A 12,804-nucleotide genomic window follows, 5' to 3' on the forward strand; every position below is an offset into this window, starting at 1 on the left:
CTGAAAGTAAGGAGCAACATTAAAACTTAAAACTAACAGAAATTATTCCGTATATGAAAGGCATTGTCCCCTCCTCAACGCCTCGCTCTTTACGCTAAAGTTTTTTATTATTTTAAAAAATAGAGTTGTGAGAGAGTCAAACTTTAGCGTAAAGAGCAAGGCGTTGAGGAGGGGACAGCCCATTTCATATACAGAATAATTTATGTTCGTTTTAAGTTTTAATGTTGCTCCTTACTTTCAGTTAAAAAACTTGTTTGTTTTTTTATTTAATTTTTGAAATTTTTTGAATTAATGGAGGTTTTGATTTTGGCTCACAGTATATGAATAATTAAAAAAAAAATTGCATATTAATTTTTGTTTTATTTGGTTAAATGGCTTTCTCGAAAGTTGTTTAATTTTATTTACGAATGTTTTTATTAGTAATAAATATACGTAACTTACGAATTAACTTACGTAACAAACTTCTATATCCAGATATTTTTAATACGTATATTAGGGGGTTCGCCCTCTAGTCAATGCCTCGCTCTTTACGCTAAATTTTGAATTTTGTTCCAATTCTTAAAAATGACCCCTTAATCACAAAGGCCGTTAATTAGAATAAATAGCTCTTATGAAAATACAAAAAAAATCTTTGGCTTAAAGAGCGCGGTATTGACTAGAGGGGGAACCCATTCATATACTTAATAATTTTTGTTCGTTTTAAGTTTTGATGTTGCTCCTTACTTTCAGTTGAAAAACTTGTTTATTTTTTTATTTAATTTCTGATCGTTTCATAATGCTGGGAAATCCGGTGCCCCTTCATAGCAATTTCCCTTTCCCCATGAAAACTTACTCCATGGAAAGATCCTCCCACATAACCCCCGACCCCCCCCCCCATTACCAGAAAAAATACCTGAAAACATCTATATACTTCCCACAATACTATATGTAAACATTGGGCAAACTTCATAACTTGCAGCCCTTCCCCCGGGGACTTCGGGGTGTTAAGTCATCCTAAAAGACATATTTATGATATTTTCGACCATGCTGAACAAAATGCCTATCTCAAAATTTTTATCGGGTGACTTTGGGAAGAAATGATCGTGGGAGGGACCCTAGTTGCCCTCCATTTTTTGGTCACTTAATAAGGGCACTAGAACTTTTAATTACCGTTCGAATAAGCCCTCCCACGATATTCTAGGACCACTGGGTCAATACAATCACCCCTGGGAAAAAAAAACAAACAAAAAACAAATAAACACGCATCCGTGTTCTTTCTTCTGGCAAAAAATAAAAAATTCCACATTTTTGCAGATAGGAGCTTGAAACCTTTACAGTAGGGTTCTCTGATAAGCTGAATCCGATGGTGTGTTTTTCATTAAGATTCTATAGCTTTTAGGGGGTCTTTCCCCCTTTTTTCGAAAATCTGCCAAATATTCTCAGGCGCGTAACTTTTGATGTTATTAAAACCTTTTCAGTATTAAAACCTGATTCTTTTGATGTATCTATTGGTATCAAAATCCCTTTTTTTAGAGTTTCGGTTACTATTGAGCCGGGTCGCTCCTTACTTACAGTTCGTTACCACGAACTGTTTGATAATCTCAAACGTGAGTTCGCTTCGCGTTTCCAAAAACAGAACGACATAAACTCGGCGCTAGTTATGTTTCTTTTAATCACAGGGAATATGCGTCAAAACTTAAGCCGAGTTTTGGTAAGTCCACAACAGGGTTTAATGCAGAATGTAATTCAAAAAAAAAAAAAAAAAAAAGCATAGACAAGAAAAACATGCTGCAAAATGTTTTTTTGTTATTCCTGTCTCTGACACGCTCTTCGTGTACCATTCTAACACTTTGTCTTGTTTTTCCTATTGCTCAAAAGCCTTTGGGGCAGTTTCTTGTGTTAGCAGCAGGTCTTTACAAATTTTAGTTTAAATAAATTAAACATAGATCAAAAATTGGAGTACTCCAAGGTAAACTAGCCAAGTTACATCACCTGGTCTTTTTCTCGCCTTGTTATGACCAAGCTGACCATAATCATTAGACCCACATGACCAGATCTGACCATCCAATAATACCATAAGTGTGTGATTCTCGCCACAGACGACTAAAACAAAATTAAGTCTCTAGAGTACTTTGCCAAGTGCAAGTATATAATTAACGTTTTCTACTCAGTATTTGAACCCTTACAGATTCTACAGAAAAGAATCCAAAAAAATACTCCACACGGAGTATGTTGTAAGTGCATCCTTTTTTAAATAGTAAATTACCAGATTCTTTCCAGAATTTTATTACTTTATTCATATTTTACCGCCATCATCCTACTTTTATTTATAATAATGAACATTTCATAGATGGTTTCTGTCCAACTACAAGATCAGGCTTCTCAATTTGATATATTTTACCAACACCTGGAATTCACTTGAATAAGACCTTAAATTTCCAAAAAAGTTTCATTTTTTTAAACACAATTTTGAAAAAATTATGTTACCTGGAATTTTCTCTCTTTGTTTTCTATTGGTGTGTATGGGTGTTTTTGCTTGTATGCTGTAGTCTATTTGTTTATAGCTGTGCATAAAGTTCGTCATAAATAAGTATGTCTTGGTCTTAGGTTAATGGAAAAATTTTCAAGTTTATTGTTCAATAGAACTTACCCTAGGCCCATACACAAAAGAGTAAGTACAGTAGGCAACATTAGTATATGGTCCAAATTAGCAATGTCATTTGTAGTTATATTCATACAGGATTTTAAATCATTCAAAATTATGTACTTACATTGTTTTAATCAACACCTGTATCTTTCATGACTCCTGTTATTAATTAAAAAAAATCCTGGGAGATTCCCAGAGTTACTCCAGAATAGCTTTATTTCTTTTTTTAACTACAACATTTTTTTTATGGTAACTAAAATAACCAAACTTGGAAAATAAATTGCAGTACCATACAAATGCTGTTTCTGCATGAACATCTTCGCGAACCCAAGCAAGGTTACCACCAAAGCCTAGGTTTCTTTTCCCTCTTTTTGCACATAAGAAGGGTGGGGGGGCGATTTATAACGCTATATAGTATTTTTTTTCTGCTTCAAATGTGCCAAAGACGCCTTTCAAACCAGTTCCAGAGAGCGTTCCCCCCCCCCCAGTGTACAATAGAGTAAGTTCATCATTTGTTAGTCAAATCTATATTTTAATCTGTTATTCGATTTGGATTGAATTTAAATTTCTATTATATTTCGTAATCTCCTCTATTTCTTTGCAACTGTGTTCCCTGTAGCCTCGACTCTATAAATAAAAATTCCTACCGCACAGGAACAGTTTTGACAAATTACGAAAATAACAAAAAAAATAATCAATAAGGTAGAGAATTACAGTAAACCCATCTATAAAATAAAGACAATTATTAGGACATATAATTGAAAATGATTGAAGCTCATCGTTCAAGGAATAAATCACATCAATATTATTTTTCATTGCCCAAAAAGAATTTGGTAAATGATTCGGTAAAAGCAAAGACTTATAGGAAAGATCAATTGATCAAAAAGTGAGCTCTGGCCCAACAAATAGACATGCTTGTACAGCCTTCCCAAACGCCTGAGCCTAAGGGCGACAAAAACTAAGGCTAGTGTTAATGATACTAATAACATTTTCATATTTCCACTTCCATCAGTAAATAATGCCAAATAATTAGGCAGAAGGTCATTTCGTGGGAGAGGCGGAAATATGCAAAAGTGACAAAAAAAGATTAATTACACGAAAACATAAGGAATTACAGAAATCAGGCGGAAATCTTGTGATTTTAGGGGGAAGGGAAGAGATAGAGCCCAGAGGCTCAATATCTCTCATGCTGCACCTGAGTAAGGTGAATAGTAAAAAGAATTGACAAAAGTTATTCCTTTATATACTCTAGATTGACAAAATGAATGATAATTCGACATTAGTAGACATTAAGGTCACAATGACTGACAAGGAAGACAAACAAATCAAAAGATTAAGTACCTATGTTTTCTTAACTTAGCTTAAGCTCCAGAACGCTAGAAAAATTAGATAAGAAAAAAAAGAAATGTAAATTTAATAATAGAAATGCATTAATTTAGTTATGAGCATAAAAACATCATATGAAGACTGCTTAAAATTCTAAAGTTGCAAACTCTCCCATACATGAAGAAAAATGGGATATGAGCATCACACTAGATCTTCGGAACGTGCTGTCTGAGACAACCATCCAGTGACTCGAGGCAGTTGTTGACCAGGATTGGGAAGAAGCTGAGTAGATGTTGAACTGGAATACCATCCAAACATAATGAAGTACAAGCAACAGTTCATACAGAGATAAATCCTTTGAATAGACAGTGAAGAACAATGACAAAAAGGTCTGAATTATTCAATCACATATACAGCCACGCTCATCAGCACATTTGTACGTCATGGAAAGGTCTTCAAAAATACCTAAAACATAATGAAGCCACTTCAGGAGCAATACGTCTTTAGGAGGCCATTCCACCTTATCTTGGTGGCAATTCAAATTAAGGCAGCACAAAAGGAATCCATGGCCACGGTCAATGAAAAGATATGACTAAAGTTAGTGACGGTTAAAAAGTAACATGACATTATAGCACTTATGCGGGTGGAAAATTACCCCATTTCCCTCCCAAACGTGGAGCTATGGTCCTTACCATCTTTTACTTCCCATACTTGATCAAACTTCAGTTCGTGGGGCTGAAATAGACGTTCATCTTCAATGCCACCAAGTCCCAGCTCACCATTCACCGTATTACCCCAACAAAGCATTGTAGTCAACAATCATGTCTGAAATAAAAAAAAAAGTGAAGGACTAAGATAAGGCAAAAATGGCATCTGTCTTGAAAAATCTTTACTGTTTGTTCTTCTATGTGCCAATAATATCCTACTTCATACTGAATGCTTCAATAATTTGAACATAAACTGAATTTAGTTTAGTTTGAATACTGTAATTTGTACAATTTGAGTTCATTGATATTCTGAAATTATAGCTAATTATGATTTTTTTTTTTTTTTCTTTCTTCCAATAAAAAAAATAAATACAAAATGACGAATCTGAGCCCCAATGTAAAAGCGGTAATTTTAGAACAATATTTACTTTTTCATGGTATCTTAGAGCCTAGATGAGTACTTTTTCTTAGAGCAAAGGCCGAACAGTGAAACTTGGAAAATATGATTTAACAATGGCAAAAGAGTGAAAGTACAATGATGATTCTTCGGGGAGAAGTTAGAATCCTATTGTGCGTAAGAGTCTGTCAAACTTATGCATCTATTCTAAATCCTCATCTTTTCAATGAGTTTTGTCAATACTGTAGTCATTGTTAGCAATATTCATAAGAATGTACAAACACTGAAAATATCAGGAAATTTGATTTGCTAGTGAAATGCTGCAAAGGAATCAAATTTCATATTTCACTATAATTTCCAAATGAAAAACAACTGCAAAGCCAGGACCTTGTGAAGACTTATTTTTATTCTATAAACCAGAAAAATTTTGGAAATTGCACTCAAGATGAAATAGTTTCATATGACATCCACGGGATGACTTTTTTCTGACCAAAAGCAAACTTTTCACAAGCCTGGAAATGTGAAGTTTATTTACCCTCTTTCCTCCAACCATCCCCAGTTTTCCAAAAACTTCAAAAAGCACCTTCTCCGTCACATTTTTTAAATACATCAATGTTTTTCAGTGTGTTTATATATTATTGGTTTACACCCATACCGTTTTTTTTTTTGCAAAACAAATCAAATTATTCTTTAAGCAACTGTCAGAAATAGAAGCAAAATTGCCCTGGCTTAAAAATTTGATTAATTCTCATTTGGTCCTGTGTAAAATTTTGAGCCAGAAAAAAAAAATGAAAAGTTAAAATCTTCCTAGTTAGTTCTCTTTTGTGAAATTTTAAGCCAGTAAAAAGATTTTTTTTTAGTTACAGAATTTTTTTCCAAGTAGTACCTTAATTTTCTCATGGTTGAAGACTCATTAATACACAATTATTCATTTGGAAATTAGACATAGGCATATGCCAGGGAAATTAATTTATTACAGATAGACAGTCGGATATATTTTTTACAAATTCTGGTTATTTTTGTCTACTCCTTTGGGAATGCTTGATTTAATCAAGTGAAACAACACAATATCCCACAGGAAACAAAATTTCTCAGGGATCAGTTTGTACAATTTCTCAAATTCTAAAAATGGTTCAAGTCGTTACTTTTTTGAGCAATTTTATATTATGATACCCACATCAGAAGAGACTTCATAAACACCTATAATTCATTCACGTGTTATTTTGGTCTCATCACATAGAATGGATGATTGTAGAAAAATAGATAATTTGATTACAAATTCTAACACAAATCGGCATTTTTAAGTGCCAAAATCAATTAGAGGTCATCTAGCCATGCTTCCAAAACTCTTTGCATCCCAAGCAGCTTTGAAGCCCCATAAGTTTTTTGAATAAAATTTCATACAAGCTACTCATTTTAACATAGATAATATTAAAACCTTAATTGTTAGATTTGTATCATCTTATTGTTATTCACAAAAAAAATTGTGTTCTTCTCATTGTCTCAAAACCAGTATATCATAGGGCAGAAAGCAGATAAGAAACAAATATACCCTCTCCATTCAATATTCTTTCAAAATATATAGTAAAATTCTAGCACAAACATAAAATAAAATAAGGAGCATAAAATAAAGAATTTAGTGGCAGCCTAGGCCTACAGCTTTTAATTGTTTAGAACGTTTACTTCAAAAATAAACAACCAATACAGATTTACCTAGGAAAGTCTTTTGTGGGAAAGTACTCCATCAGGGTAGTTGATTTGGGACCAGTTTTATTTGTAAATTTATGCATGATTTGTCGTAAGTAATCTAACACCTCACACCTCACTGAAAAAGTGCAAAGAGATGCATAAATGTGTTCCTTAATTGAAATATTTACCTTATGAGTATAGGCAAAGCTGTTTCAACCTACCATCTCTTCAATTCAGGATAGATTAGATTTAGTTTCTGTTTATTCTTTTTACTGTTATTAATAAGCAGTTCTCTAAAAAAGGAAGATTTTGATATTCATCCAAGACACTATAAGAAAAAAAAATTACCCATCAAAATCTCGAATTTTTAACTGAAATGTAAGTAAAAAAGGAGAACAAATACATATTGAGAAGCTTCTAAATCATGTACAAACCAAATTAGATAGAATAAAATAGACTGAACAAAAGGATGAAGCTTGTGTTGGTCGTAGGAATTATAGAGTTCTCAAGTTAAAGTTTTTAATTTATGTTTCTTTATTCATTATGTTGCTTATATTATATTTAGTTTGTAGGTACCTGGGTCACAATACATGCTTACTGCTTGATGTTTATCTTTTCTGATGCTTGCTGGTTTAATGCTTATCACTTAATGCTTGATAGAAAACTCTTGTAGCAAAAATTCTGTTAGATGCGCACATTTCTAATTAATCACTGGCTATTGGTGAATACAACGCACGCCGCGCATTTGACTCGGGCATACATGCGCAGATGATGCTAGAATTACGGAAAAATGGTGTCGACCCAGCTATTGTTTGACCTCTTTATGATCTGTATCGCCAACTAAATGTGTGTTTACGCATCCCTAATGCCTAACCCACTAGGAAAATCCCTGTAAATAAAGGTATTAAACAGGGTGCGATTTCTTCGCCAGTTGTTTATTAATAGTAATTCCGAGGCGCGGTCCAAAATCCCTACAAGTTGTATTCTAAGAGGAATAGATGTGGCCATAGTTGGATTTGCAGATGATATCTTGAATTTTTCTCGGCAAATAACATCCCTAGAAAGTAATTTTAATATCCTGTCATCTCAGTATGGTGATATTGGCCTTAGTTTTAATGTGTCAAAATCGGTTTAATTCGAATAAATCTGTTCTACCTCTCATTCAACTAGGATACCAGTCTATCGAGCCTGTGGAGTCACTAGCCTTAATAGGAAACCTTAATAGGTTTTCACTGGATAGAATTTATAATGATGTTGCCCTGCCACATATATTATATATAACACCATTTTGGAAACTTCTGCGTAAAAAAGATAAATTTAAAATCCGTAGAATTTTCTTTAGATATTTGAAGCTTCTGCTGCAAGTTCCACTGAGAACGAGTAATTCGTACCAGATCTGGCGATAGGCAGTGACTGATCCACTTTCTGCAGTTAATCAGTTGCATGACAAGCAGCCATCCTTGGCTACCTCTACTCTTGTCACTTTAATTGATGTGTATGTGTATTTGCTTTGTCTGTACCATTAAGTGTATGTTTTTTGTTTTCTGCTGTTTTTTTCATCAATTTCGGTGTTTATGATGGGTGTAAAATAAATTCAATTTTACATGGTGTCAGAAGTATAAGGAACACAATATGGAATTTGGAGCTAGCCCATCAATAGACTGGGATGCAACAAACTTGAAAGTTGCATGGTTACACTTCAAGCAACATGCTGAACTCACATTTACGAGACCACTCAGTGAAAAAGAGGATGCAGTGAAATGTTCATATTTATTGATATAGGCTGGTGAGAAAGGCAGAGACATTTTCAATACGTGGACATTAACTGCCAGTGAAACAAACAATGTTACAGCATATCTAAGGAAGGTTAGTGAACATGTTGAGCCCTTTGCAAATCCAATATTTTCCAGATATCAGTTTCATAAACGTAACCAGAGAGACAATAAATCAATAGCACAATACTTTACTTAGTAGCGCATTACAGCAAAAGAAAGTGCATTTGAAACAACAAGTGATCAGATGATTAGAGACAGACTAGTTTTTGGAGTTAAGCAGGACAAAATCCGTGAACAATTACTTATTAAAGGTGGCGGATTAACCTTAACTCATACAATAGCTATATGTAGAGCTACAGAAGCAACCCAAGCACAGTTAATAATCATGTCTAACCAGGAACATGAAAAAGTTCATGTAAAGCAAGCGGTGGATGTAGTAGCAAGGCATGGGCAAATAAGCTACAAATGTAGTGGAAGTTTTACACCTGGTCATTTCTGTTCATCAAAGGATGCAGTTGAATCGCTAAAGTGCTATAATTGTGGTGGAGTGTTCAATAAAAGTCATCAATGCCCTGCCAAAGGGAAAAGCTGCATGAAATGCAAGAAGCTAAACCGCTTTGCTAAAATGTGCAGAAGCAGTAAACAGAATGTTCATAGCATAGAAGCAGAAGAAAATGTTACTGACCCACCATTACAGTATTTCATTGAAAGCATCAAGAGCAAGGTGGAAAAGTGTAACAAACCTGTCGCCGAACTGTATCTGAAAAAAGAAGAAATTGACGTGGAATTTAAATTCGACACAGGTGCAGAAGCAAACATTATACCAACTCAGATCCTTAAAAATATGTTTCCAAGGCCAAAAGTAATACTAACTGCGGATATACTCACAAGTTATACTGGTGAGCCACTGAAAGTTACTGGCATATGTTACCTAGCTGTTCAGCACAAGGACAGGGAACCACAATCACACAACTTCTATGTAGTTGACACAGACAAGAAGCTCATACTTAGCAGACATATCAGTGTATTTGTGAACCAGAGTGCCTGTGAAAAGGCAGTCCAAACAGTCAAGAGGCTCATGTCTAAAACATTAGCTGACAAATCAGATCCGTACCCTGCTCTACTAGAATATTGTAACACTTATATAGATGACTTAGCATCTCCAGCACAAGGTCAACCAGTATGACTAAATAAAAATGGACAATCAAATAAAAGATGGATCAAGGTCACAGTAACCTGTACATATGATGAGCTGAGCAACCATTCAGTGACTATAGAGACAGACTATGGAGTGGTATACCAATAAAATAGCGAGTTTATACACCCCAGATGTAGTACTAACGAGTGCATCTACCAGTCAAACTACATGCCATCATTGGCAAACGTGATGATGCCAAAAATATAAGAACCTTCTGAAGAATTGCCAAAAAAGGCCAGCCCATCCAGCTACACCAATCTAACACCAATTTAAACACCAATTCTAGCCAAATCAACAACCAAGTGATCAAGAAATCCGGAGCATGTCATCTTGTTCCAAAGCCAAAACTAGGATAAAGGCACCAATGATTCGACAGTAAAATTTTGGAACGACTGTCAAAATTTTCCTTCAAAACAGAATAACTGCTTAGTCAAGACTTTGAACACCATCTCTTGGAGCCTTTGCAAAAAAGAGTTGGGATCACCACCAATGCATCAAGATACATCTGATATTCTCTAAAATGTAGCTATACTGACTTTTTCTTGATAAAATTAAGTTGAAGGGGCAGCTAATATTATACTGATGAAACTATGTTCCAAGTGTCGAAAATTCTTGTCTGGTGTAGTGGAATACCAGACCAACTAAAGATGTTCCTTCAGCCGAATTCAAATGTAGATATTGGCTTCTATTATGAGATTCATTTCTATTGAGAATATCTTGTAGTATCCTTGTCAAAATTTTCGGCAGACAGCAACAGGCGCTGTCAAAATATAGGTGCTGTCGAACTTCACTGAACATGTAAAACAGATAAAAAACAATTAGTGTCAAAATTCAAGGGTCCTTTGATGGGAACATAGTTGTCAAATTTACAGGTACTTTCTCAATAGCAAGAGATTTTGACGATTATTATTTGTGATAATATTTCACACGAAAAAACATTTAAAAAGTTTTTTTTTTTAATTGTAGTTTTACTGGTTTGATGCTAGATTTTTCCGTCATCTGAGGAACTGCTGCTTGGCCTCATGCTATGTTCATATTTTTAAGCATTTGACTTGGTTGATCACAATACCCTTATTCATTTATCACTGAATAAATTTGAAGTACACAATCTCTTTGTATTTTTTTTTTCATGTTTTCTTTCAAATAGATCCCAAGCTGTAAAATAAAAAATATACTTGCTGAACTCTCCCTAATTAGTGCGAAATTCCTATACCACCCAAAATACGAACAAAACATGTTAAATTCCTTGGTGTCACAAACTTCTAATAATCTTAAGTAGGAAATGCATATTTCAAGATTTCTAGACTTTCCAGACAAAGGATAATCAAAACTAAAATTTTTTTAAGATGATTAAACTGGAAGATTAATTTTGAAATGGCCAAATGTTGACAACACTTTAACTGTGAACAACAAAGAAATATTTGCTGGATCATTAAAGCTGAGAGAAAGTGGGCCATTCCAGATAGCGTTTTAAAAAGACCTATTTTACACTATCATATTGTTGAGAACTAGGTCACACATCTACACTCCACAGAATTGTTCAATGTTGTCCCTAAACTTAATGCATATTTTTCAGTTTTTTGCTTACACTATCTGAATAGAGTTTAATACATTTACACATTTAAAAAAGTTGCAGAGAAACGAAAAAATAAAGTAAAAAGAATAGGTATGTGAAATCCACTAGGATCCCCCCACAAGTATTCCCCAAGCATTTTGACATGTGTTGAATTGGGTTCTGACTTACATCAAAACAGATAGCTTTTACGTTTTGTCAAATTTGTAGGTGAAAACTCATGAATTTAAGGAAATCGGAGTTTTGTGCCCTTTTCTTATAAAACTTCAAACTTCTAATCAAACAGTTAGATTCATAGACATTTTTTCTACATACTGAAACCCTATTCAAGGCCTATTAAGTCTTTCAATTAAGCCTTTTGGAGTAAAAAATGTAGTGTTTTTTTTAAAAAACTGTCAAATCATCAGTACTTTTACCCTACAGTACTCCCACCACATACATCCATAAAGACAAATAGATCAGGGAGAATCTTAAAGTTACTGGATAGATTAAATTTATAGCCTGGACTATCCCTTAAGACTACTCAAACGACAAGAAGGTCAAAATAAGGAAGATGTATAGTTTCCTAGTTAAAGTGTTTAATATATGTTTCTTTATGTATTATGTTGCTTATATTATATTTATTTTTCAGGTGCTTGGGTCACAATAGATGTTTAATACTTACTTGTTTAATGCTTGATAGAATACTCTACAGGGCTAAGGCGCCAATCAATCTTTTTCAAAACTGTCATATAATACCTTTTTAATTACAACACCTGTAGACTTATCACAATAGAGAGGGATGAGCTTATTAAATAATGCTCTTTGTCTCCTTACCAAATAACATAATTTTTCTGAAAGAAATGTAAGATGGTTGAATGAAGTTCTGCAATTTATCCTCAATTACTTTATTTTGCTGAATCTCCTTCCAAGATGGGTTTAAAGGTGTTAATAATTTATTTTGTATTGATCTCCTTCAGTCATTATTCCATATAGCCATCAGATCTCCATAGCCATTATTCACATACAAGGCTGAATTCCTTAGAAATGTACTAGCAAAGATTTTTAAGAAAGATTTGACAGGTTCTTTTGTAAATCAGTCCATGAAATCCAGAGGTGTAATTTGCTATGGGGTAGGGGGGCAACTACCCTTCCCAGACCTTGGTTTACCCCCCGCCCCCGCCCCCAACTAAACTTGAGTTTATTCCAAAATCCTGTCAAAACTAAGATAAATCTGCAAAATTCAAGCATCAACAGAAACAGATTATTTTTTTTTAGTTTATATTTATCATTATAGCCTACTATAAAGTACATTTATATCACTTTTATGGTACTAAATAGTACCTTTATGGTACCAAATGGCTTATTTTTTAGTTTTTACTGTCATTTTCAATCGATTTAGGAAAAATGGCTCCAACTTTGCCCTCTCCCCCAGGATTTTTATGAAATTATGCCACTAATATTTAAATCATAGAAAATGTTGCCTGACTGAGTTATTTTGACAGTTAATATTACAGCTTTGGTTGGAACCTTT

The 12,804-nt window shown here is 34.0% G+C and overlaps 1 protein-coding gene across 1 annotated transcript in view; it reads right to left on the bottom strand.

The window, feature by feature from the left end:
- Positions 1-12,804, bottom strand: part of LOC148952655 (putative E3 ubiquitin-protein ligase HERC4) — a 132,829-nt gene that overhangs the window by 97,961 nt on the left and 22,064 nt on the right. Inside the window, 2 exon segments of the mRNA XM_089089250.1 lie at positions 1,972-2,082; positions 4,645-4,777. Of these exon segments, the coding sequence (XP_088945376.1) occupies positions 1,972-2,082; positions 4,645-4,759 (226 nt within the window). The 5' untranslated portion in view covers positions 4,760-4,777.

This window comes from Artemia sp. Qi Xiang Cuo, chromosome 5, assembly GCF_049724085.1.
Source record: "Artemia sp. Qi Xiang Cuo chromosome 5, ASM4972408v1, whole genome shotgun sequence".
Taxonomy (NCBI): domain Eukaryota; kingdom Metazoa; phylum Arthropoda; class Branchiopoda; order Anostraca; family Artemiidae; genus Artemia; species Artemia sp. Qi Xiang Cuo.